This window comes from Oryx dammah, unplaced genomic scaffold (assembly GCF_014754425.2).
Source record: "Oryx dammah isolate SB20612 unplaced genomic scaffold, SCBI_Odam_1.1 HiC_scaffold_14, whole genome shotgun sequence".
Taxonomy (NCBI): domain Eukaryota; kingdom Metazoa; phylum Chordata; class Mammalia; order Artiodactyla; family Bovidae; genus Oryx; species Oryx dammah.
The window spans coordinates 21220800-21243280 of NW_024070198.1; the positions used below are offsets into that span (position 1 = coordinate 21220800).

Sequence of the window (22481 nt, forward strand, 5' to 3'; positions counted from 1 at the left end):
GCTTAGCCGGTGTCCCGGGGAGCGCAGGAAGAATACCCTTGGGTCTCGGCTGCGATGCACGAACCCCAGGGCAAGTCCCCCCGCCCTCAGCCTTTGCCCCACATAAATGAATTTTGCACCCGTGGCGCCCTCAGAGTACGCACAGATTTCCTCCCAGCATCGTACGCCTCACTTTTTACCCGGACCTGGCGAAGCCCGCTTCTCTCGCCCCCTCACCATTTGGTAGCTGCCGCGTGTTCGTGGGCAACAAGCGCCTCCTCTCTCTCACCACTTCCCCATCACCCTTCATTCTCACGCCTGCCCCGAAACTCCTCCAAATCGCCAAGGCCTAGGCAGCCCGAGAGCAGGAGCCGAGAGACACCGAGCCTGCCGCGGCTTCACTGAAGAAGGTCCACTCATTCAGACACGGTCACCGCCGGTTCTAGTAAAATGGCAAAGACTTTATTTATCGGAGAAAGAGGCCTTAGGTACAGTCCGGGAGGGAGAGGGCAGGGCAGGAAAAGGGGAGTGGCACGCGGGACCCACCCTCATCCAGCCACCCTTGTCTGGCCAAGACGAGCTAGGAGCAGGGCATTGGAGACTGCAAGACAGACCCAGAGCTGTGGAGGAGGTGGGTGAGGGTTGAGGTGGGCCTCCTCTCAGTCTCTGTCACATGCAAAGAAATTCTAAAAAGAGTAAAAAATAATGCTTGGACTTTGGGTTCCGTTTCCGTTGGTTGATTGGTTGTTGGATTTCCCCCTGCTTTGTCCCTAAGACCTGGACCCCAGTAGTCAGTCCAAGGCAACCAAGAGAGGGTGGGAACGAATCTTTAAAATAACGTTTCTGGGCATTAGGAGGCAGAAATGGCATCGAAAACAGACTTTTCTCGCGGGGGTGGGGGGGAGGATTGTGGGGGGAGAAAACTGATTTAAATCTTGCAAGTCAGGACCCGGTTGTCCCCCTCAGTCCCTTCCCAAGCATGGGGGAAATAAAGGCAGACGGGAATAAAAGAAAACTGCAATAGGTCTAGGGAGGTGAGGCAGGAGAGGACCGGTGCATTCGCCACATGCAGAGAAAAATCAAAAAGTCGGGGCGGCCTCCTCCCCCCGACCTCGAGGTTAAGTGTTTGTTACCCTCGATTCTGCCTCGCCCTCAGCAAAGCCGGCAGCCTGAGCTTTGAAATCAAGGAAATCTCCGAAACTTTAACAAAAGAAAGGAAGAATTCAGGCTGCGCTGGGAAGAACCCGGTATATAGGCTTAAATATTTATACAGAAGCCATACAGAATTGCACGGCGAGGGCTCCCGGGGCGGTGGAGGCCGCGCGCGGCGACCGGCTCCGCCGGTCAGCCCGGGTTTATTGCTTCGAGAGGGAAGAGGCGGCTGCCGAGAGCCGAGTCCGGGCCAAGGACGGGAAGAAGGAGGGAGTTGCAGAGGAGGTCCCAGCTCCCCTCGGCGGTCCGGTCCGGGAGGCGGCGGGCATCCGGCGCTCGGAGCCCGGGGGCAGTGGAAGATGCCGGGCGCCGCTCAATCGTCCACGTCGATTTCTTCGTCTTCCTCGTCCTCCGAGCAGTCCTGGCTGCTGGCTGGCTGGTCTGTGAGCGGGGAGGCTGGCGAGAGCTGCAGGGGCCCGGAGCCCGGGGCCTGCGGGGCGCCTGGGGGGAGTGCCGGAGAGCCAGGCCTTGACTTAGCCCTGCCGCAGCCGCCGCCGCCGCCGCCTGCGGCCTCCGAGTTCTGCTCGAGTTCGGCCAGCGCCACGATGTCCATCTGCCCGCTAGGGCCCAGTTTCTTGGCGGACTCCACGTCGGCCTTCATCTCCTCCAGGTCCCGTTTAAGCTTGGCGCGCCGATTCTGGAACCAGGTGATGACCTGAGCATTGGTGAGGCCCAGCTGCTGCGCAATTTGGTCGCGATCGGCGGGGGACAGGTACTTCTGGTAGAGAAAGCGCTTCTCCAACTCATAGATCTGGTGATTGGTGAAGGCTGTGCGCGACTTTCTTCGCTTTTTGGGGGTCTGCCGCTGCCCAAAGATGGTCATCCCGTCACGGCCTGCGAGGAAACCAGAGTATAGTCTTGCGCCCGGGGAGAGGAGACCCCACCCCGGCTCTTACTCACCCCACCTAGACCCATCCGGCCATCAGTCTGCCGCTGTTCCCTTCTCGGATTAGATTCGGCCACCTGGACTAGGGCAAGCCTAGGCTATGGCAAGTCCCCTTCCTCCATCTCTCGTCTACCGGAAGTCCCTAGGAAAAATTATTTTGATCTCTGCCCCGTCACCTGAGAGTTCGTTTGAAAGAACCGAGGTCGCTAGAACATAAGATAGCCAGACAGGGACGCTCTGACTGGGTGTGGATGTTGGCTCTGCACCTCGTCGCAATCAACACGACTCTACTGCCACCCAAAAGGTCCCAGCAAAGGCTCTCCATTCCGCACCCCAGGAACAGGGCTAGGAGTTAGCAGGCCACTGAGAATGGGAGGGAGCCAGGCAGACTGCGGAGAGATCTTGGGTTCCCGCCTCCCCTCCGCGGTCACTCGACTCTAGCCTATCCCGAGGTCCCTAGGAGACAGGGTTTGGGTCCTGTTCCACGCATCTCCACCCCCAGTGGCAGCGGCTTGGGTTGGAGGGCCCTGACAACCGGCGTGGAGGGGGGGGTGAGGCGGGCAGAGACACAGGGCAGTAAGCGTGGGACACACGGAACAGGTCGCGGGGTGCTGGGCGCGGGGGAACCCAGTGGCGGCGCCTACCTTCGGCTGCCTGCAGGACGCTGACCTCCAGCCCCTTAAAAGTCTTGCTAGCGAGCTCCTCAAGTGCGCACAGCGGCGAGGTCTGAGAGAGCAGCGCGCGGCCCGCCAGGGGCAAGCCGCCCGGCGCGTGCTTGTCCGCGGCCGCCAGCAGGTGCGCCGCCCCGCACAGCGAGTAACTTCTCCGCACAGACGGCTTGTTGAGGATGTCCTCGATGCTGAACGGCGTCAGCGGCTTGTTGGAGTTGGCGGGAGGCGGCAGGTGGTCCAGCGGGCTGCGCCGCCTCTCCTCCCCCGGCGCCGCCTTGCTGTCCTCCTTGGAAGTCATCTCGGCCTCGTTTGGGGGCCCGGCCTGGGCGGCTCGGGCCTCGGGGACCCAGCCCGCGGGCAGCTCGGGCGCCGGACGGCGCGGCGGGAAGCAGACGGGAAGGAGGCCGCGCCGGGCAGGGCGCGGGCCGGGCTCGGGGCCGATTAGCGCAACGGCAGAGGCGAGCAGAGCCGCACGGGGCCCCAGGAGGAGGGCGCTGACGCGGACGCTGCCGCCGCCGGAGCTTCCAGCAATCCGAGGCCCGAGCCGGGGCGCGCCGCACGGGGCTCCAGTTTCGCCAGCCCCGGTGCTATTTAAAGGTGTCAGGTGGCTCCGCGGCGGTTCCTGGCCCAGGGTCCTGGCGGCAGCAGTTGGAAGAGCCGAGGCGAGGGCGCCGATCCCGTACTGCGAGGGGAGGCGGAGAGATGGGGCAATTGACTATTGCTAACAAGTTAGCCTTGATCGAGGAGTAATCAATTATCTGCAGCGGCACTTCTCTCTGTCTCTCTTTCTTTCTCCGTCTTTTTCCTCTCTTCTTTCTCTGTTCTCTCCTCCCGTTCTCTCCCTCCCTCTCTCCCTCCCTCTCTCTTCTCTCTTCTCTGCTCCCCCCGTCTCTCTCCTTCGCTCCCTCTCCCTCGTCCTCTCTTTCACTCTCTGTCTGTCCAATGCAGGCGGCTCTAAGTTGGGAAGCTCATTAATTAGCGGGCCTGGGGTAGGAGGAGCCGGCTGGAATTAGCCTGCCTAATGCGCCTGTCAGTCCGGGCGCTGCGCCGCGCTCGGCCCGAGCTGTTTGTAAATTACATTAGCCGCGCCTTTATTGCACCCGAACCTCCGGCGACTGAAAAGCCGCCGCCCCCACCCCAAACTGCGAGCCGCCCTCCCGGAGCACCCGCCTTCCGCCGGCCTGGCTGTGATGGCAGCGCTGGCCCGGAGGTCTCGGGCTCTCCAACCCGGGATTTTGCGCCCGAGAAGGGCGGCAAGAGCACAGCCGGGGAGGTATGCAGCCGCCGCGCGGGCCAGGTAAGACCGGGAGCCTGGGTGGGCCCCGTCGCCACCCAGAGCAGACTTTGTCGAGCTGAGATCAAGGACACAGCGCCCCTACCCCTAGACCCACTTACCCCTCACCCACGGCCTTGGGCGACGCGCCTGGAGGAAGGAATCTGCAGCCCTCGGGGTGGCCCGCGGTAGGTCCGAGGAGGTTCTGCAGCCCTGGATGAGGCGACACAGGACACAGGGGTGGGGGAATCCCAGGGGTTGGGGGAGGAGGCCAGTCCGAGGACACAGCCTTACCCAGCTGAGAGGTGGAGCGAGGGTAGTTGTTGATGGCTCTAGGCACCTCTCTCCCCCGGCCGGAGCCGAAGCGACAGCCTTACCTCTCTCAATCTTGCACACTCTTCCGGCCTCTGCTCTCCGGGCCGACTGGGGCCACGGCCCGTCTGGTGATCGGCGTCCGACCGAGGTAGCCGGGCCGGGTGCCGGGGCTAACGGGGCAGGCTCAGGGCCTCCCAGCTGCGCTCTGCCGGGCCCCGGCCGGGGCCCCGCTGCCGGCCCCGCCCAGCCCAGCGCCCGGCTTGAGTGCACCACCAGGCCGACTCCAGCTGTTCCGGATGCGGGGCGGGGGGCCCAGAGGGGGCCGGGTCACGGCTGGGGCTGCGCTCTCAGGAACCCGCAGGGAGCTGGGGTTCGAGTGAGACTGGACTCTGGCAACCCTATGGCCCGAACTCTGTGCGTATCAAGTGAGCATTTGTGTGCATCGGTATTTGAATGTTTATGTGTTCGAATATGTACATATGCGTGTGGTTCTCCAAGGATATATTTGTGTAAGCGTATGTGAACTTGTGGGTATGTGGGCATGCCTATGTTTTTCATTCCCCTGAGGCACCCAAGGTGATTGTGCCCCTAGTTTTTTTTTTTTTTTTTCTTTTGAGTCCTTCCTTTGGTTTGTATACAGCTACTTGCCCTGCCACCCTAGTTTTCTGTTTCTGCCCCTGTAGAAAGGAGGGGAGGAGGGGACTGGCTGCAGCTGAGGGAGGAATAGCTGCTGTCCTCACACACAGCCCCAGCCCTTTCCCTGGCTTTGTTTGTAAACTCCGGGGCAGGCAGCGCAGTCTGGCAGCCCTGCTTGGTCCAGAGATGGCTCCAGAGAGGCCAGTGCAGAGGACCGTGGCCCAGCTCAGAGGCTGGGATGGGAAGAATAGGACCTCTTGGGCTTCTTGCCCTGTCCTACCTGCTCCAGAGAGAAGACCAAGCTGGGCTGCGGGGCAGGGGACAGGTTCTTTCCCTGGATGCCTCTAGCATAGGGACCTCTGAGCATCAGAGATCAGTGTCTTTTATCTCCCGGTTACTTGTTTGTTTGGAAAAGGGCTTGTAGCTCTCCAGACTAAAATAGGACAGTGTAGGGAGAGAGGATTCTTGTTTGGGACCCCAGTGACTGCCCCAGGCCTGCCTGGCAGTGTTGGGAAGAGCTATTTACCTTCTCCCCGTCTTTGTCCTGCATTTTGGGGAAAGCACAGGTACTTTAGAAGCAGGAATAGTGAGAATGTTCCCCCAGAGATGCAGAACTATCCCCCAGGCAGGCCAGTCTCTGATGCATCAGTGCTACTCTGGGAGCCATGAGGTGAGGTTGAGCCCAGGGTCAGAGTCCAGAGATTGTGAAGAGGGACCCGAAGAAGAGGGTTCCGGGCAGCTGAACCCTGCTGGCTTGGAAGCTCTGAGATGGAAAGGGGTCTGCTCTCTCCACTCACTTCCTGCTCTTAGGATTCCACCTCACCTCTCGCCCACAGCCCATTCCTGCCATAACCCCCAAAGCCATGACCCAGAGGCTCAGGCGAGCCATATCCACGTCAGGGAATGGGGACTCTTTGGTCCTCATCCTCCAGAGGAGCTCTCACCCCTGCTCTTCCTCCCCCATTCTTCCAGTCTGTTCATCTCTTCACACCTGACTCTGGTCTGCAAGACAGGATCGCAAGGACAACCCTGCTCCTCCCATCTCCCAGTCCCTCAGGAACAGCAGAATTCAGGATTATTGTGAGGTTGCCAGGAAGGTGAGGAATATGAATTGGGGAGCAGCGGGGTGGCAGCATAGACTGTCTCCCCTGGAGCCCTGTTTCCCTGGACCTTTAGTTTATGGCCATGTTGTGTCAAAGTGCACAGGACATTCCGAAATCATCTGCTACATTACCCCTTCTAACCACCATCGCCAAATCTTCTTCCCTTCTTGGCAGGTACCTGCTGTCCAATCCCAAGGTTTTGAGGGGTTTGGCCTAATTGGTTGTACTCTTGGCTGGCCAAACAGCTCTGGCCAGCATAGCTGGGGAATCAGAGGGCACATGGTATCACCTGCCCATTTTTGTTCAGGGTCCCCTAAATCCAACACCTCATCGAGATTATCTTCAAAAACCAGTCCACTGTTGTTTTATTTTTCCCCCAACTCACTCCAGACCCCAATGTGTAGGAGGGTGGAATCTTCTGAACTCATGAGAGCCCAAACCCACCAGCAGAGCCCAAACCCATCTGCAGAGCTCGGGGCTGTGCTGGGGTCTACCCTCAGCCTCATTCCTCTCCTGCCAGAATGGGAGATCCCTTTGGACAGGGCACTTGATGTGGGGGTTGTCCACTTCAGACATTCACAGGCTAGGCAAGAATGGGGACACCCTCAAGTATTGGTTGAATGAGTTTTTGTCAGGCAAATGGAGTACAGACAATTGTGTAGAGGGGAAAGGCTTGGGCTTTGGTGGTCCCACCTCAGAGGAGTTTTGGAGATCGTGAAATTTGGAAAGGGAAGTAACTCAGAGACAGGTAGGGTAGGGGTTGATTGGAAGGAATATGCCATTATTCCAGGATCTCACCTTCTGCTCAACCCCCTTCCAGGCATCCAATGCTGGATCTGGAAGGCTCCATAGGGTTCCCCACTTCCCAGTCAGCTGGGCCATTGTCTTCTCCCCTGGAGTTGGTCCCGGAGTCTGTTCCACAGAGGGAATGCCTGTCTTCAGAGCCTGGTCAATATTGTATCCTGACTCCTGAATTCCTGCTTTCTGTCTGGAAATACCACCAGGGTATTCCAGCCTTATTCCATCTCCACTGCAAGGGGAAGGGATTATTCTGCCCCAGATCTGCTTTTCCCCTAGTTTCCCTCCTCAGACAAAGAGGAGGGAAAGGACATTGCATGAATTGTAAGGATAGGGGACACTGTAGACTGACACACAGAGTTATTCCTTAGCATGGGAGAATAATTCAAATAAATCCCCAAAGGCGCTGTCAGCTTTAATCCAGATTGTTTTGGTAGCTTCATTCATTTCCAGATTATTTGTGTAAGCATTATGTTGGCCTTCAGGCCAGAGCTTCCTTGAGAAAAAAAGTTCTGACATTGCTGGAAATGAGTTAACTTGACCACCAAGTGGGATCATTTTTGTCCCCCAGGGACCTGCTACTGTGACACTCCTCATGGAATTCAGAGAGTGTTTCTTCTGCTGTAGAAGCAGACTCCTGCCACCCTGGCTGAACCAGAACTGCCCACTTGGTTTTTATTTTCTGCCCTGGGCCACCTTCTGCAGTAACAACAACAATAATAACCATGACAATAAACACCATAAGCCCTTACCATGTGCTTGGCTTCCGGCTAAGAGTTTTATTGATTTCACTTATTACTCACAACCCTATGAGGTAGTTACTGCTATTACCCTGATTACATATAAGGAAAATGAAGCCCAGAGAAGTTAAGTAACACAGCCAAAGTCACACAGCCTGTTTGGGAGTAGTTAGGACTTAAAGATTGTTTCGTTTTGTTTTGTTTTGTTTCCTCCTGACTCAAATCTTAATCCTAGAACCATAAAATTTTTAACCAGAGCCCGAAGTTTCTTTTAATGGACTTTAGGGGCTCTGCAGATCCCAGAAATTGTGTGTAAAATTATGTATGAGCCCAAGTGTTCATATTTTTTCAGGGGCAATATTATGTAATACACTGGATTCTCAAAAGGGGTTGGAGATCCAGAAAAGGTTAAGGCCAGAAGCAGGCCAATAGGGGAAGGGAGAGAGAAGCTGCCTCTCTGCAGGCCTGGGGAGCAGGGAGCCAGCTGCTGTGAAATTCATGCCAGGCTCCAAGCCTGCTTCTGGACCTGCTTCTGGACCTGTCCTGCTGTCTCTGACCATGACCTCTTCTGGCAAAGAGAGATGGGGGCAGGCTCTAAGACCAGGGCACTTTTTTGGAGAACATCTTTCCTTCCTTCTCTCTTCTCACCTCCCCAACTTCTTTCATGAACTGAACTCCTTTAGAACCTAGTGACAGGTGGTTCCACCACATGAGCCAACCTCTTTCTGGCGATTCAGTCCTGCATGGGGTAACTGATTGCCCTTTAGAAGTGTAGGGGGATCAACAGACCACTGAGTAACACGGACAGAGATGAGGAAAGATGCTCAAGGCCAAAGTGACCATATTCTTGCAGCCCTCTTTTTGGTCCCAGGCCTTTACTTCCCTCAGCCTGAGGCCAGAAGTAAATCTATTGCTGCCCCTCCTGGCACTTTTTTTTTTTCCTATGCTGCATGCTTATGAGATTTTAGTTCCCTGACCAGGGATTGAACTTGGGGCCTGATAGTGAGAGTGTGAAATCCTAACCACTGGACTGCCAAGGAATTCCCTCCTGGCACTTCTTGCTGTTTTTAGTGCTCAACTCATCTTGGGGAAACTTTCCTGCCTGTTCTGTCCTCTGTGCCCCTTCAAACATTCCCCATGGAAACACTGTCAGATTGCCAAGAACTGCTGGTTGTTGTCTGTCCTTCTACCTCTCTCCCTCTGGCTATGAACTTGGGAACCTGAAACTCCTCTCCATGACCTGTGCCAGCCTGGCATATATGAAGAACTCTCCATGGATTCGTTGAATGAATAAACTAAATGAACAAGAGAAAAAAGGGAGAACTAGGCAGGGACCTCTGCCTGTGCCCCCTCAGAGATGATGAAGGTAGTGAGGGAAGGGTAGGTGCATTGTTTTTCCAGCTGCTTGCAGATGTGTGAGGCACTCCTGTGGCTAGTACCTCCAATATACATGAAGGGGCACATAAAACTCATTCTTTAATGCTTTTTGGCCATGGGAGGTGGGAAGTGTCCTAAGTTATGGACTCAGCTGTGGTATGGCCTGACTCAAGAATGGAGTTTGTTAACGTCTCTCTTTTTTAAAACAAACAAAAAACAGACTCCCATCCTATTCTGAGCCCAGAAGCAGAGAGGAAGAACAGACAGAAGGAGGAGAGAGATGGGCCAGTAGGAGTGGCAGGAAATACACCTTTCCCCGGTAGCCCAGGGGACTTTGAAGAGGGTAAAGTATAGGGGCCGGGGGTGGGGGGGTGGGGGGAGTAGTGTCTGGTTCTGTCCCATGGGGAGTAGCATTTGAAATGAGCCATGAGAATCCAGAAGCACTGAGGTAGGTCCAGAAGTGAGGACCACTTTCCTGGTAAGCAGAGAAGCTGAGCAGGAGGCCAGAAGTCCCAACCCAGAAGGAGAGAAAGTGTGCCCCTCACTCCCTGGCCTGGGCATCAAGCTGCTGAGGTTGGTTGGTCCCCTGTGCACCTCAGCAGGTCTGCAGCCTGGGGCATGGGCTGGTGGGCTCTTGGGATGGTTGTTTGGGACTGCAGGGGGGAGTTGGGAACAGGCTGCACCCCAGTCCTTGCTGGTCCTGGGTCCACAATAGGGGTTCCATTCACTATGCCGCTATGCCATCTACGGAAGCACCAAGAACTGATTTCCTACTAAACCTAACTCCTGGGTCCCTGAGCTCCCCAAACCGCTAATGGTGGTCAGGCTACCACAGAGGTCTCTGCCTGTGGGAGGGCGCCAGGCACAGGAGCCTGGGCCAGGCCAGGTGGATGGGGGAGGAACCTAAGCGGTGCCGGGGGAGGAGACCTAGGAGCCGGCCAGCGAGCCTGGTTAGGCAGGCTCCAGAAAGGCCTGAGTCAGGCTTCTCATAATAAACTGCACGTGAATAATTCAGCAGCCACCCGGGGGCTCATTGCATTAGCGCCTCACCTTCTGGCTGAGGGGAAGGGGGGGTCACTAACGCGCTTGAGGAGGGAGCCAGATAGAAGACTCCTGCCCACTAGCATCCTGGGTTCTGCCTGGCCCAATCCCAGGAGACTTACTGGTCCCCGGAATCCCTCCGGCCCCATCCAGTCAGAGGGCGCCTACTGGGCAGGGCTGTCCCAGCGAAGCCGCTCTTAAGACCCTAGGCAAGAGAAAACAGGCAGCAGGACCGGGGCCGGAATAGGAGAGGAGGGGGCCCGACCTGTGGGCAAGCGAGCTGCGGCAATGCCCAGTCGCGCAGAGAACGTGGGCGGGGTGGCTCTGAGCAGAGGAGAAGGCGGGCTCCTGTGCTCAGAGCCCGAGTGCCCAGGGGCTGCTTCGTCTGGGCCGGGATTTTCCTAGTGCTCAGAATGGAGCTCCAGCGAAGCTGCGGGACTTTTTACCCACGGTGGATCCCCAGGTTGTGCTTCTTCCCCCACCCCACGTCCACTGACCCACCGACCCACCCACCCCATAGATCCAGTTCTCGAGGCGGCAGCCCACCCTCGCGCCCCCACCTCGTGTCCCCACCTCGTGTCAGCCGGCGCTGAAGGGAGCACCGGAGGCCACTAGGCCTGTTGTTCTCCGACTGAGACCCCATTGACTGCAGCACGCCAGGCTTCCCTGTCGTTCACCATCTCCTGGAGCTTGCTCAAATTCATGTCCATTGAGTCGGTGTTATCATCCAACCATCTCCTTCTCTGTCGTCCCCTTCTCCTCCTGCCTTCAGTCTTTCCCAGCATCGGGGTCTTGTCTAAATGCGCACCGCCTTCAACCTTATTTCGTTTGAGCAGAGCCAGCTTCCTCTGGCTTTTCCACTTTCCACCAGCCCCTGGGTTTCTGATCTTGAGAGTTCGCATTCATCCCGTCCAACATCCACTGTCGCTTGATTCCTCCGGCTCTTCTCCATAGCCGTTCACTTCCAGGCAGTCGGCCCCGCCCTCTCTCCATCAGCCTCCCCACTCCTACGAAGTGAACCTCGGGCCGCCGCCGGAGACCCTCGCGCTGACACCGCTGGCCCTTCGAGGCCCCAGTCTGCTCTCCGGAGGTCTTGGGCAGCCCGACGAGAAGTCCGGCCGAAGGCACCTCGCGTCCCTCCTTCCCTGCTTATTCCTCCTTCCACCCCAGCAGAATCCTTGTCTTCTGCCGCCGCCGCCTCCTCTTCCTCCGCCTCTACGCATTTGTTTTTCTTGATTTGGTGCCTTGGGCTTCCGGAGGCCAGGCCGCTGGGGACGAGGCAGGCTGGGGTGTCTTTGCAGAGGCAAGTAAGATGGACTGATGGCACCTGGACCCCAGACAGCTCCACCACTGCCCGGCAGTGTGTTCTTGGGTAAGTCTCTTAACCTCTCTGGGCCTTTACGGGGCAAAGGTCAAGAAATTTAGGGAAAGTGATGGATGAGAGACTAAGTCATTCTATTTGTTTGGGAAAAGGGGTTGCCTGCCTTGGGGCCTGAGGAAGTGAGTTTCGGGAGAATACTAGGTCCGAAACGACCATTTATTTTAACGAATATTTTAAGAGCAGCTGGTAGCTGCTTATTTTTCTTTTTTACAGCTGATGGGTTCCCAGGCATTAGAAGCTTCTCCAGTCCTCACCACATCTTGGTTTTTACCGAAGAGGAAACAGGTTAAGACTGCGTCTTGCTGGTCAACTGCACAGGTGGGATTCGAACCTGCCTCCGATTAGGAGGCGCTCCTAAATTTGAGCCAGGCACCTCCCTTGGACTGGCAAATCGAGCCCTCACAGGGGCGGCCACCACCTTCTCGAGGAGGGTTGGGCTGAATCGCTAAGCATTGTTTTTTTGTGTGTGCCGGAAAAGCTTTGAAAATTTTTTCAGGTAAACGATTTTGGCCGCTCCCCGGGAAGGATGGAAAGGACACCCAGGGTAGGAGACCTCCAGCTTGTTGAGGGAGAGCCCCCTAAACCGGGACAGGGAGGGCAGCTCTTCTTCGAAGCAGAGCCCAGGTTGAAGCCTTCGCACCTGGATTTTTCCTCTTTCGAGTTTATCCATCTGCTCAGTCTGTCCTGTGTAGCCGACGTCTTCAGAAGACCAGGTCTTGGGGGACGGAGGAGAAGGCACAAGGCCCACACCAGGGTATAGGTGTGGCCAGACGACGACCGACTCTTTCACCCCCTCCAGGGGCGCCTCTCTGAGGGAAGGTCCTCCTAGCGGCAGAGAAATTGGCTGGGGGGAATGGAGGAAGGCAGACGGGGACTGCTGGCTGGGCAAGGAAGGCTGGAATCCAGGCTCCCCAGCCACCCCATCCCAAGCTCCCGCTGCAAGGTCGCGGCATGGCATCCCCGACAGGCCACGCGTCCCTCGACACAAGTCCCATTACATTGTATTTATGTTTCACTTTATTGTTTTTTTTTCCTCCTCTTATTATTGTCTCACTCTGGGGGAGGCAAAAGATATAATATATTCATCTTTATTATACCAAATCTGTGTGAAGCATTTAATAAAACTCTGTTTCCACACAGCCAGGGATTAGTGTGAGCTATTCTTAAGTTAATGCTCGGGTACGGAGGGCGCCTCCGCCGCAACGCCTGCTGCTGGCGGCCGGGGGGAAACGCAGGCCCTGTATGCTGTGCCCACGCCCACCCCCAGCACACGGGGCCCTTACCAGACCGAGGTCTCTCAGTGGCCCCTCGGGCCCCAGCCTGGGGGAGGGGCTCCGAAACACGCTCCCTCCAGCGTTTCTAACTTGCTGCGGGCCTCGGTCTGCGACTATGAAAATGGGAAGAGAAACCCTATAGCTGCTTGCGTCTCAGGGTTCTGTCTTGGGAGGCTGAAGACGCCGCGGGGGTAAACAGGACTTTATAAGCTGGAATGGAAAAAGAGAAGGATTTGTCAGGACGAGGGTTGATGGGGGACAGAGAGCGACAAGGAGGCCACAAAAAGTGGTTCTAGGCGAAATAAACCCCCAGGCTGAACCCCAGCCCAGGCTGGGGAGCAGAGTGCAACTCCAGTTTGAGCAGAGGCCAGGTTTTGGCCTGCCTGGGGCCTCACCCTGAGCCTGATGAACGTGACTGACCGGAATCAGGATTTTTTTTTTTCCCCTGGAGTCAGGATCTTGGCATGTCACAGTAGGTGACATGGTCCTCCCTGTAGGTAGATAACAGTCTTTGAAGTTCAGGTTACAGCTAGCAAATTGAGACTCAGAAGTTCAAGTGGCTTGTTTGAGGAACCCAGCTGGAAAGTAGCACAGCAGATCCACCTGTCTTTAGACTCCACTTCCCCCTTCCCTCAGCCCTCCTGCTTGCCAACTCTCCCCTCAGCGTCCCCTCATCCCAGGCCTCCAGAGTTGTCCGTGGCATGTAAGCTTTCCCATTCTGTTTTATACACACACACACACACACACACACACACACACACACACACACACACATCCCCTACCTGGGATACCCGTGAGAAGAAGAAACAGTCACATGACTTTCTTATCCAGGCCCACTGCTCAGTAGCTTCCCTGGTGGCTCAGATGGTAAAGAATATGCCTGTAATGCAGGAGACCTGGGTTCAATCCCCCAGGGAAGATCCTGGGTCTGGAAGATTCCCTGGAGAAGGAAATGACAACCCACTCCAATATTCTTGCCTGGAGAAATCCATGGACAGAGGTGCCTGGTGGGCTACAGTCCATGGGGTTACAAAGAGTCGGTCATGACTGAGTGACTTTCACTCTCAATGTAGTTTAGAACCCACTTGCCTCTCGTTTGTTTTTCCGGCACAGATCTGGGCACACCAGCCTCCCTTTAGTCCCTTGTTCCCTTGATCCAGGGCTGTGGGAAAGAGTTGGGGGCAACCAGGCCAGGCCAAAAGGAGGTGTTGTGCAGAAAAGATTGGGATGGGCAGATAAGTCCCCCTAGTTGGAACTAACACCCTCCCAGAATTCTCAGTCTCCATCTGCCCCTATCACCCCCTCCTGTAGGCTTCTGGTAGGAGCTTCTTTGGAGGCTAAGGGTACTTGAGAAATCTGACAGTTCCCAGCCTGGAGCTGGCTGGGGAAGGGTACCCACTCACTGTGTGGTAGGGCTGGGACTGGGATGAAGCAAATAAGGCACTTAGGGCACACAGTTTAAGGAAGTACTTGTTCTCAGTGTTGTGTACAACCCCTGAAATTTTGTGCTTGGGCATCTCACTTGTCTCATCCTAGTCCCAGCCTCTTTGTGACCCAGGGGTGGAATTACTACAATTGCAGTGGGGACAGAGAATGATTTCACCTTACCCTTATGAATGAATATGTAGAAGTGTAAACAATGGAATGAACTGCCAGGGGTGGGGGGAGGGCAGTGAGCTTTCCCAACAGGTGGAGTATGCTTCAAACCAGCTGGAAGGCTAATAATCAGTCTTACTGCCATCATCATATTCTTCATCATTTTATTGGGTTGGCCAAAAAGTTCATCCCAGTTTTCCCATAACATCTTACATAAAACCCCCAACAAACTTTTTGGCCAACTCAATTCCGTTGTGTATTTTGTGCCAAGTAAGAGCTTTACCCACGTTATCTCAAGCAATGTATTAAATGTCTTTTGGCTGAGGATGGGTATTAAAGTCTCTGACCTTCTGGATCCTTTCCATCTCTGACTGTCTATTGTTGCACAAGATAAAGGACACTTCTGTTGATTTTGGTTAATTATAGTTCAAATTATAGTTATTATTTGAACTTGTCTTGTGGCCTTTCCTAATGAGTAAGCTCATTGAGGGCAGGCACTATGTCTAATCATATTTTTTTTTTAACTATTCCTTCTCCTCCATGATCCACACAAGATCATGTAGCACGTGTTTAATAAATGTGTACTAAAGAAAACACATGAGTAATCAAAAGCTGTCTGTCCACCTGGCCATTCGCCTTCCATGCTGTGCCCATCAGAGCTACGGAGTGGCCCCTGGGAGAGCCAGTACCACCTCTGCAGTCATTGTCCCCCTTTCCCTGCAGCTGAGCTGAGTTCAGGCTGGCACTTACAAAGCCTCCTCCCCACTCACGCTCCCAGCTCTATTCTAGTCTGTGGGCAAGACAAAGGCCAGCCCAGCTTCCACCTGTGCAGAGGAGTCCAGTCTCATACTGAACAAGCCTCGGAAGAAACCATTTGGGTTGGGGAGGAGGCCTCTGGGAGATCAGAGCAGGCAGGGGCCCTGTAGCTAGAGAAGCCTGCCTGGCAGAGCTGGGACTAGAGCTCAGTCTCAGAAGATGGGAAGGACTGAGAGGCTAGTGGGAAGAAATTGAGTATTCCAGGTTAGAGGGAGCGGAAGCAGGGGCAAAAGGACAGAGGCAGGCAGGACTGCTCGTAACAGTTTTGGGAGACAGTAGGCTGGCCTGGCTTGAGCACCAGAGGACTATAAGTGGAAAAGATGTCTGTGGAATGCCTTGAGTGTCCTGACCCAAAGTCAGAGACCAGAAGTTGGGGTTCAGAAATCAGAGTCTAGAATTCCAAGCCGAAAACCACAGTCCAGAACTCAGCCTTGAACAGAACTGTCTTCTGGGTTGATGTGAGATGCCATCATGGGCTCCAAACTCAAGAGGCATGAGTGTCCTGGGTCGCAAGATAGACTCTTCTGTTTGGCTTGGCCCAGGAAATGCAAAGCCTGGTGTGGGCCCAGAGCCAGCCTAGCCCCACCTGAAGCCCCATGCCCTAGGACTGGCATGAGTAGCTGTACTGGGTTCTCCCAAATCAGACCTTAAGTGTGGCATCATCTGCCACCCAGGAGCCCTGCACTGGGGCCAAGAGTCACCCACAGTATGCACCCTTCCACCTGTCCCCTTTCCTTCCCTCCATCCTCTGATATAGGTGGAATCTAGGGCTTCCAGGTTGGACCCAGCTGGGCTAGGCCGCTGGGGGGGGTGGAGTCGTGATGCCAGCCAGCGTGTAGGCGTAGCTGTGCCGGCCTGTCATGGAGCACAAGCCTGCCAAGGAGCCAGAGCGCTGTGCCGCGTGGAGGGTGTCAGGGGTGGTATTGTCGGCGCACAAATGCTCAACTTTATGTACTTTTAACTAGAGGTGTAACAGATGGCCCCGTTTCTGTCCAAGCCAGGGAGACTGGTGCCCATTCCGGCTGCAGCCAATCAATCCCGCCACTCTGGGGGGAGCTACAAGCTGGGCTGGGAGGCCTGGAGCCAGCAATCGCGCAAGGCTGTCTGCTCGGGCTGGCCCAGTCCTGCCTCTGCCAGCCGCTCAGCCTTGGGCCTGGGGAGGTAGGAGGGCAGGAGAGTGGCTGCCATGCCTGGGAGCCCAGTCAGAGGCCTGTCTGGGAGAGAGAGTCTGGACCCACCCATCAGGCCCAAATGACCAGTGAAGACGTTCAAGTGCCCAGCCCACCCCACTTTGTCCTCATTCTCCTGTGGTCCCTGCTTCGTCCCTAAGCCCCAGATCTCTAACCCCAAAACACTCCAGACCCTTAACCCTGCCATGTCCTGCCTTGTAGACACCAGATGTCGCTTGGGACTGTGGGTAGATAGAAGTGCCTTTGGGAGAAACAGTTCACAGAACTGCAGATGATGTCAAGATATCCAGGGAAGAAGAGAAAACAGGATCCAGCTGGAAGAAACCGTTACCCTGTTCATACATTCATCCAGTCAACACTTGGTGAAAGCCTACTATGTGCCAGATCCTTTGCTAGACACGGGGCACAATGATGAATAGGACAAAATTCCTGTCCTTGAGACCTTCTTGGGGAAAGACACACAAGTACATGGATAACTGGAGTGATGAGCCTTGGCTCATAAAAGTCTCCACAAAGACCTTAGAAGCACAGAGCAGGAACATTTAACCCTATCTGGGAGATCCAGGGAAGATTCCAGCAGGAGGCCAGCTCTGAACTGAGTGTTAAAAGTGGTAGGAGTCTTTGGTCAAGGTACAGGCAGGGAAGGGGATCTGAGAGGGCAGGATCAGCATGTACAATGACATAGTAGGAAAGAGCACAGTGAAGGGAAGGGTCAGGATAGATCTGAGTGTGCCGGAGTTGGGTATGGGGTTGGGAGGGGAGGGGATGAGGCTGGTAGCTGATGCCTTGGCCCTGTTTCAGCAGACTGGCAACATGACCCAGTGACTCTCTTCCCTCAGTTGCCCCTCCTGTGACCCCGCAGCTCCTCCTCCTGGGCCCAGAGGGAGTGAGGAAAGGAAGAGGCCAGGCCTAGCAGCATGCAGGCAAGACAGGAACTCAGTGAGGGCACCCCGCAGCATCAGTCCTCCAGAGTGATCCTGGTCCTGGCCTGCCTTCTTCCCTAGCTTGAGGGTTGAGGCCATGAACCAGGGGGCTGACTCTCCCCCAGATGTGTACCCCTGGTGTTTCTAAGTCCCTGCTGCTGCTGCTGCTAAGTCGCTTCAATTGTGTCTGACTCTGTGCGACCCCAGAGACAGCAGCCCACCAGGCTCTCCCGTCCCTGGGATTCTCCAGACAAGAACACTGGAGTGGGTTGCCATTTCCTTCTCCAATGCATGAAAGTGAAAAGTGAAAGTGAAGTTGCTCAGTCCTGTCCGACTCCTAGCGACCCCATGGACTGCAGCCTACCAGGCTCCTCCATCCATGGGATTTGCCAGGCAAGAGTACTGGAGTGGGTTGCCATTGCCTTCTCCGTCTAAGTCCCTGAAGAACAGCTTTTTTGTAGGTTCCTTAGAGATGACTTGGAATCTTATTCATTTGTTCACCAAGCATTGACCATGAGTTGTGTTCAAGGCCCAGGCAGGAGTATCATCCAAGACTGTGAGGAGCTCAAGTCCAGACCTGAGAGAAAGACAGGAGTCTGGGCAGGGGTCCTTCTGTTTACAAGAAACAGATTCCCTCAAGTAATCACAAGAAAAAGGAAGGTCTTTCTGTGGAAGCACATGGCCCCAGGCAGCTCTTGGCACTGACTTCTCCCTCATGGTAAGGTGAAAAGGCACCCCACTGGGTCTTCTTTTATCTGTTTGTCTCTCCTCATTAATGTTCATTAAACTGTTGTTACAGGAGGAGAAGGAATGAGAGCTAACAAATTCTGAACACTTACTGAAAGCTAGACAGATTGGTTTTCTTTCTTACTTAATCCTCTTAAGAACTGTGTGTCAGCTAATCTCGTTATCCCCATTTTACATGTGAGAACACTGAGGTTCAAGGAGGTTAGGTGCTCTGCCCCAAGTTCAAGCCAGGAAGTGGAAGAATCAGGATTCCCACTCACGTTGGCCCCCAGGGCCCCAGCTCATAACTGCTTCTGACCCCTGTGCAGCGTCGAGAGCTTCCTGGGTATCCTCATAATTTCTCATAACTGTGACTTGCATTTGACCAGCCGGCCTCTCTGAGTCTCTCTCTACATCACCTCTGCTAACTGCTCTAGTCTCTCTGTATTTCATAGTTCAAATTCCCAGGAGAGGACGTCAGATTGGCCCAGCTCATCTTTTAATGCCAGGCCACACTGTAAGCAGCTACCCAGGCAAAGAGCTGGTCAGGAGTGAAGCCATGTGCAGCCACCGTTCGTCATTTTTGATAGAGCCAAGAGTAGGAATAATATTCTACGAAGGAGGAAATGCAAAGTGCTACAGGAGAGGTGCAAGAAGAGGATGAGGGGAGACTTCATGGAGGGTCATTTATGGTTTCAGTTTTAAAATGAATAGGATTGGGGGGGCAAGGTCAAAAGCAAGGATTTCTGGAAAGCAGAACATGAACACAGGCATGTGACTGGGATGGCATGAGTCATGTTCAAGGACCAGTGAATAGTTCTTATTAGAAGAAAGGTGTGCATGAGACAGAAGCTGGAAATGTAGGACCTGAATGCTAGCATGAATCTAAATTCAGTGGGATTTATGGAAGGTCTTTGAGCAAGAGAGGAGTGTGGTCAGATGGGTAAGATATCATATACCCAGGGCAATTCCAATTCATGCCTGTTGTCCCATTGTCATTGCTAATTTTTATTCTTAAGTTTTCATTGTTGCCACTGTTATTATTATTTTACAGAGCCCCCTTTGACTCTCAAAACCATCCTAGTTTGGATAATAAAGTCTATGGTTGCCCCAGCTGTGAGGGCTATAGGCTGTTGCTCTGCTAGGATTAGGTGAATGGAGCAGGATGAAAAGCAGGATGGTCTTGGATGAGGATGTTGCCATTGTCCAGATAAAGAAAGTCAGAACCAGATGGCGGCAGAAAAGACAGAAAACAAAAGGCCATGAGCAAGAGACAGGGTTAGGGTAGAATTTCCCAGACCTGACCAGTGAATGGATTTGGAAGATATGGAAGAGATATGGAAGGGGGAGTGTAGAGTCCAAGTGACTTCCAGATATTCAGCTTGTTTGAAAGAACAGTAGAGGTTTGAAGGTAGGGTTTGTCAGGGATAGGGGACAGAGAATATGACTGTAGTTACAGTGAGTTTGAGGTACTCTGGAACATCCACTCAGAGATGCTCAGCAGGAAATTGGATATTCTAGATGGGAATGCAGAAGCTGTAAGTTAGGGATTCTTCCGAAGAGATGGCTAGTGGAAGCCAGGGGAGTGGTGAGCTTGCCTGCTATGGGGCAGGAGGTGGAGTAAGATAATATGAAAACTATTGGGTTGGTCAAAAAGTTTGTTTGGGTTTTCCCATACCATCTTATAGAAAAACCAGAAAGAACTTCTTGGCCAACCTGATAAACCCCAGGAGATTCCTGTACTTAGAAAGTTGAAGGAGAGAAAGAAATTAGAAGAGACTGACTAAGAGGGAATAGTCAGAAAGTTAGGAGAAAAATAAAAAGAGTTAGTGGCCTGGAGATGAGAGAAGTTTCTAGGAAAGAAACTGGTATTAAATCCTGAAGCGTGATCAGTGAGGAAGACAGAGTCAGTGGCCAATGGGTTTGGTTATTCTCAGATCGCAGTTAACCACAAGTGACTACAGAGTGGTGGGATATCACAGGGAGAGTTAATGACAAAGAACTGGAAGTGATGAGGGTGATTTCTCATTCATAAAGTTTATCCAAGAGAAAGAGGAAAGATGGAGAGCCAAAATGGACAAGATGTGGAAGATGCTCGATGGAGAAAATTCTGGGAAGAGGCTGGGGTGATTGGGTCCTCAGTAAGAAGGAGAGGAGGAAAAAGGTGAGTGATTATCCAGGAAAATTCTAGGGTGGACTGGTGGGTTTGGGGTAGGTAGAGAGGGGAATATTATTTGAAGAATGGGCTTTGTATTCTTGGTAATACGAAGTATTCTTGGTAAGTTAGAGTGGAAGTCTTGCAGAGAAGTTTGTAATAGTTGTGGAACTGTAATGAGGAGTTAATTATAGATGAAGAGAAGATTTTTGTTCTGTTTTGAACATACTGGTGTCGGATGAGTTGAGGCCACATGAATGGGCTGGGTTTTTTTCCGCCTGCTCCAGAGTAGCCAGGAGTAGGAGCCAGAAAAGTAGATGGCAGTGCAGCTTAAGGCTGAAGATGGGTAAGCAGGATGGCAGGAAGCATGTTGTTCAAATAATTGATATGGAACCAGGGTAGGAAAGGAGCAAGAAAGGCCAGACTGGGGGCAATGGAGTAGGAGAAGGTGGAGGCCTTAAGGGACCAGAGAATGAGCCAGTAGGAACGGGGGGAGTGAGTGAGGTTGGAGCATAGGAGATTGGGATCAAAGAAGAGAATTTCAGATCCTGAAATTCTGGAGTTTCCAGAGGTGAGGGGTGGTCATGCCAATTAGAATTAGAAGTAAAGGAAACTGTCTATAATGGCTGAGTTCAAGACCTTCAGAGGACTAAGGAGGCTGGGTGGGTTGACTGGGAATTGAGCTGCTCCCAGAGTCCCCAGGGACACTTCAGATTTAACCTTTTTTTAATTTCGCCAGTTGGTACATGTTCCTTTATTAAAAAAAAAAAAAAAGATCTGAGGATCTAATGCACAGCGTGGTGATTATAATTAACAGTACTATATTGTATATTTGAAAATTGCTAATGGAGTAGATTGTAAATGTGAGAATAAAAAGGAAATGGTAATTGTGTGATGTGATGGAGGTAGAGCTAAAGTTGCATGCAGTATATCCTTATGTCAGATCAATGCATTGTACATCATGTATAATGTTATATGTCAATATAACATCAATAAAGCTGAAAACAACGTTCAAATGATCAAAATTAAAAGTGCTCATAATCCCACCTCTCAGATATTACTTAAGTTAACATGTTGGTGCTTATTCTCTAGACCTTGATATATACACTATTTTTTAAAATTCAAGTATAGTTGATTTACAATATTGTGTTAGTTTCAGATATACAGCAAAGTGATTCAGTTATGTATATGTATTTTCAGATTATGAAGTTATTGAATATAGATCTCTGTGCTTTACCGTAAATCCTTGTTGCTTATCTCTTTTATTGACATATATATTTAAAAAACCAAACTAGAGGATCACATTATATATATCTAATGCTTTCCTAAATAAGCTTTTCATTTTGGAGTAATTTTAGATTCACAGAAAACTTGTAGAGATGGTGCAGAGAGTTTCAATATGTCGCTTACCCTGTTTCCTCTAATGCTAACATCTCACATTACCATGGTACATTTTCCAGGACTAGGAAAGCAGCTTTGGTCCATTGTTGTTAACCTAACTCTAGACTTTATTTGGCTTTCACTAGTTTTCCCACTAATGTCTTTTACTTACTCCAGGATCCCATCCAGGCTCTCACGTCGCGTTTAGTACGCATACTGTTTTGCAACCTGCTTGTTTTACTTACCATTATGTGTGAACACCTTTCAATGAGGCTAAACATTCTTCCACACCATCATTTTAATGGCTGCATGGTTTTCTGTTGATGGCTGTGCCATTGCCAATCCCTACTGTGGGATGTTTAGGTTGTCCAATTTTTCACTCTTATGAACCAGGCTGGGATGAGCCCCTTGAAGCTAAATCGTCTGGACTATGCCTGCTTATTTCCTCCTGATACATTCATAAACATGGCATTGCGGGGCAAAAGGCATACGTTCTGTAGAGGCTGTGGATACATCTTACCCAACTGGCCTACTGAAAGGTGGTGCCAGTTTACCCTCACAGCAGCATCACTCAGCCTTTTTTTTTTTTAAGTTCATGACGGGGAGGGGGCAGATACAGAAGACCTTTAAGATGGGCTGTCCCTCAATACCATACCCCTCTCTCTCTGCCCAGCTCTTCCCTAGGCCACAGGGTCCACATTGGCCCTGAATGCAGCTAGCAGCTGGGGTGGGGGTGGGGTGTGGCCAGGCTATGGCCCCTGGGCTCTGGGGACACCTCCTGTGCAGGGAACTGAGGAGGGGGCCTGCGCGGCTGCCTGGGCTTTGTTCTTTTGCCAAGAGCTGAGCTGGCGGGGAGGAAAGGATGAGGAGAGGCTGTAAGGGGAGAGGGAGCCCTCCTCTCCCCCCATGAAAGCTGAGAGGCAGGAGGGCAGCTCCCTGAGCCAGCCAGGGGGGCAGCAGACGGATTGGGAAAACGTAACCTCCTCGAGACGCATGCTCCAGTTCAAGC

At 53.1% G+C, this 22481-nt stretch overlaps 1 protein-coding gene and 1 long non-coding RNA gene across 2 annotated transcripts; one reads left to right on the plus strand and one right to left on the minus strand.

The window, feature by feature from the left end:
• Positions 1-419: 419 nt before the first annotated feature.
• On the minus strand, positions 420-3247 carry LBX1 (ladybird homeobox 1). Its single transcript, XM_040254221.1, has 2 exons — positions 2722-3247; positions 420-2025 (listed from the first exon to the last, which is right to left on the minus strand). The coding sequence occupies exons 1-2, from the start codon at positions 3044-3046 to the stop codon at positions 1505-1507; spliced, it is 846 nt and encodes a 281-aa protein (XP_040110155.1). The 5' UTR covers positions 3047-3247; the 3' UTR covers positions 420-1504.
• A 101-nt stretch (positions 3248-3348) lies between these two features.
• Positions 3349-12555, plus strand: LOC120873540. Its single transcript, XR_005723485.1, has 5 exons — positions 3349-4045; positions 5945-6069; positions 9211-9333; positions 11205-11403; positions 11626-12555. It is a non-coding gene; the product is annotated as an uncharacterized LOC120873540 (long non-coding RNA).
• Positions 12556-22481: the final 9926 nt, after the last annotated feature.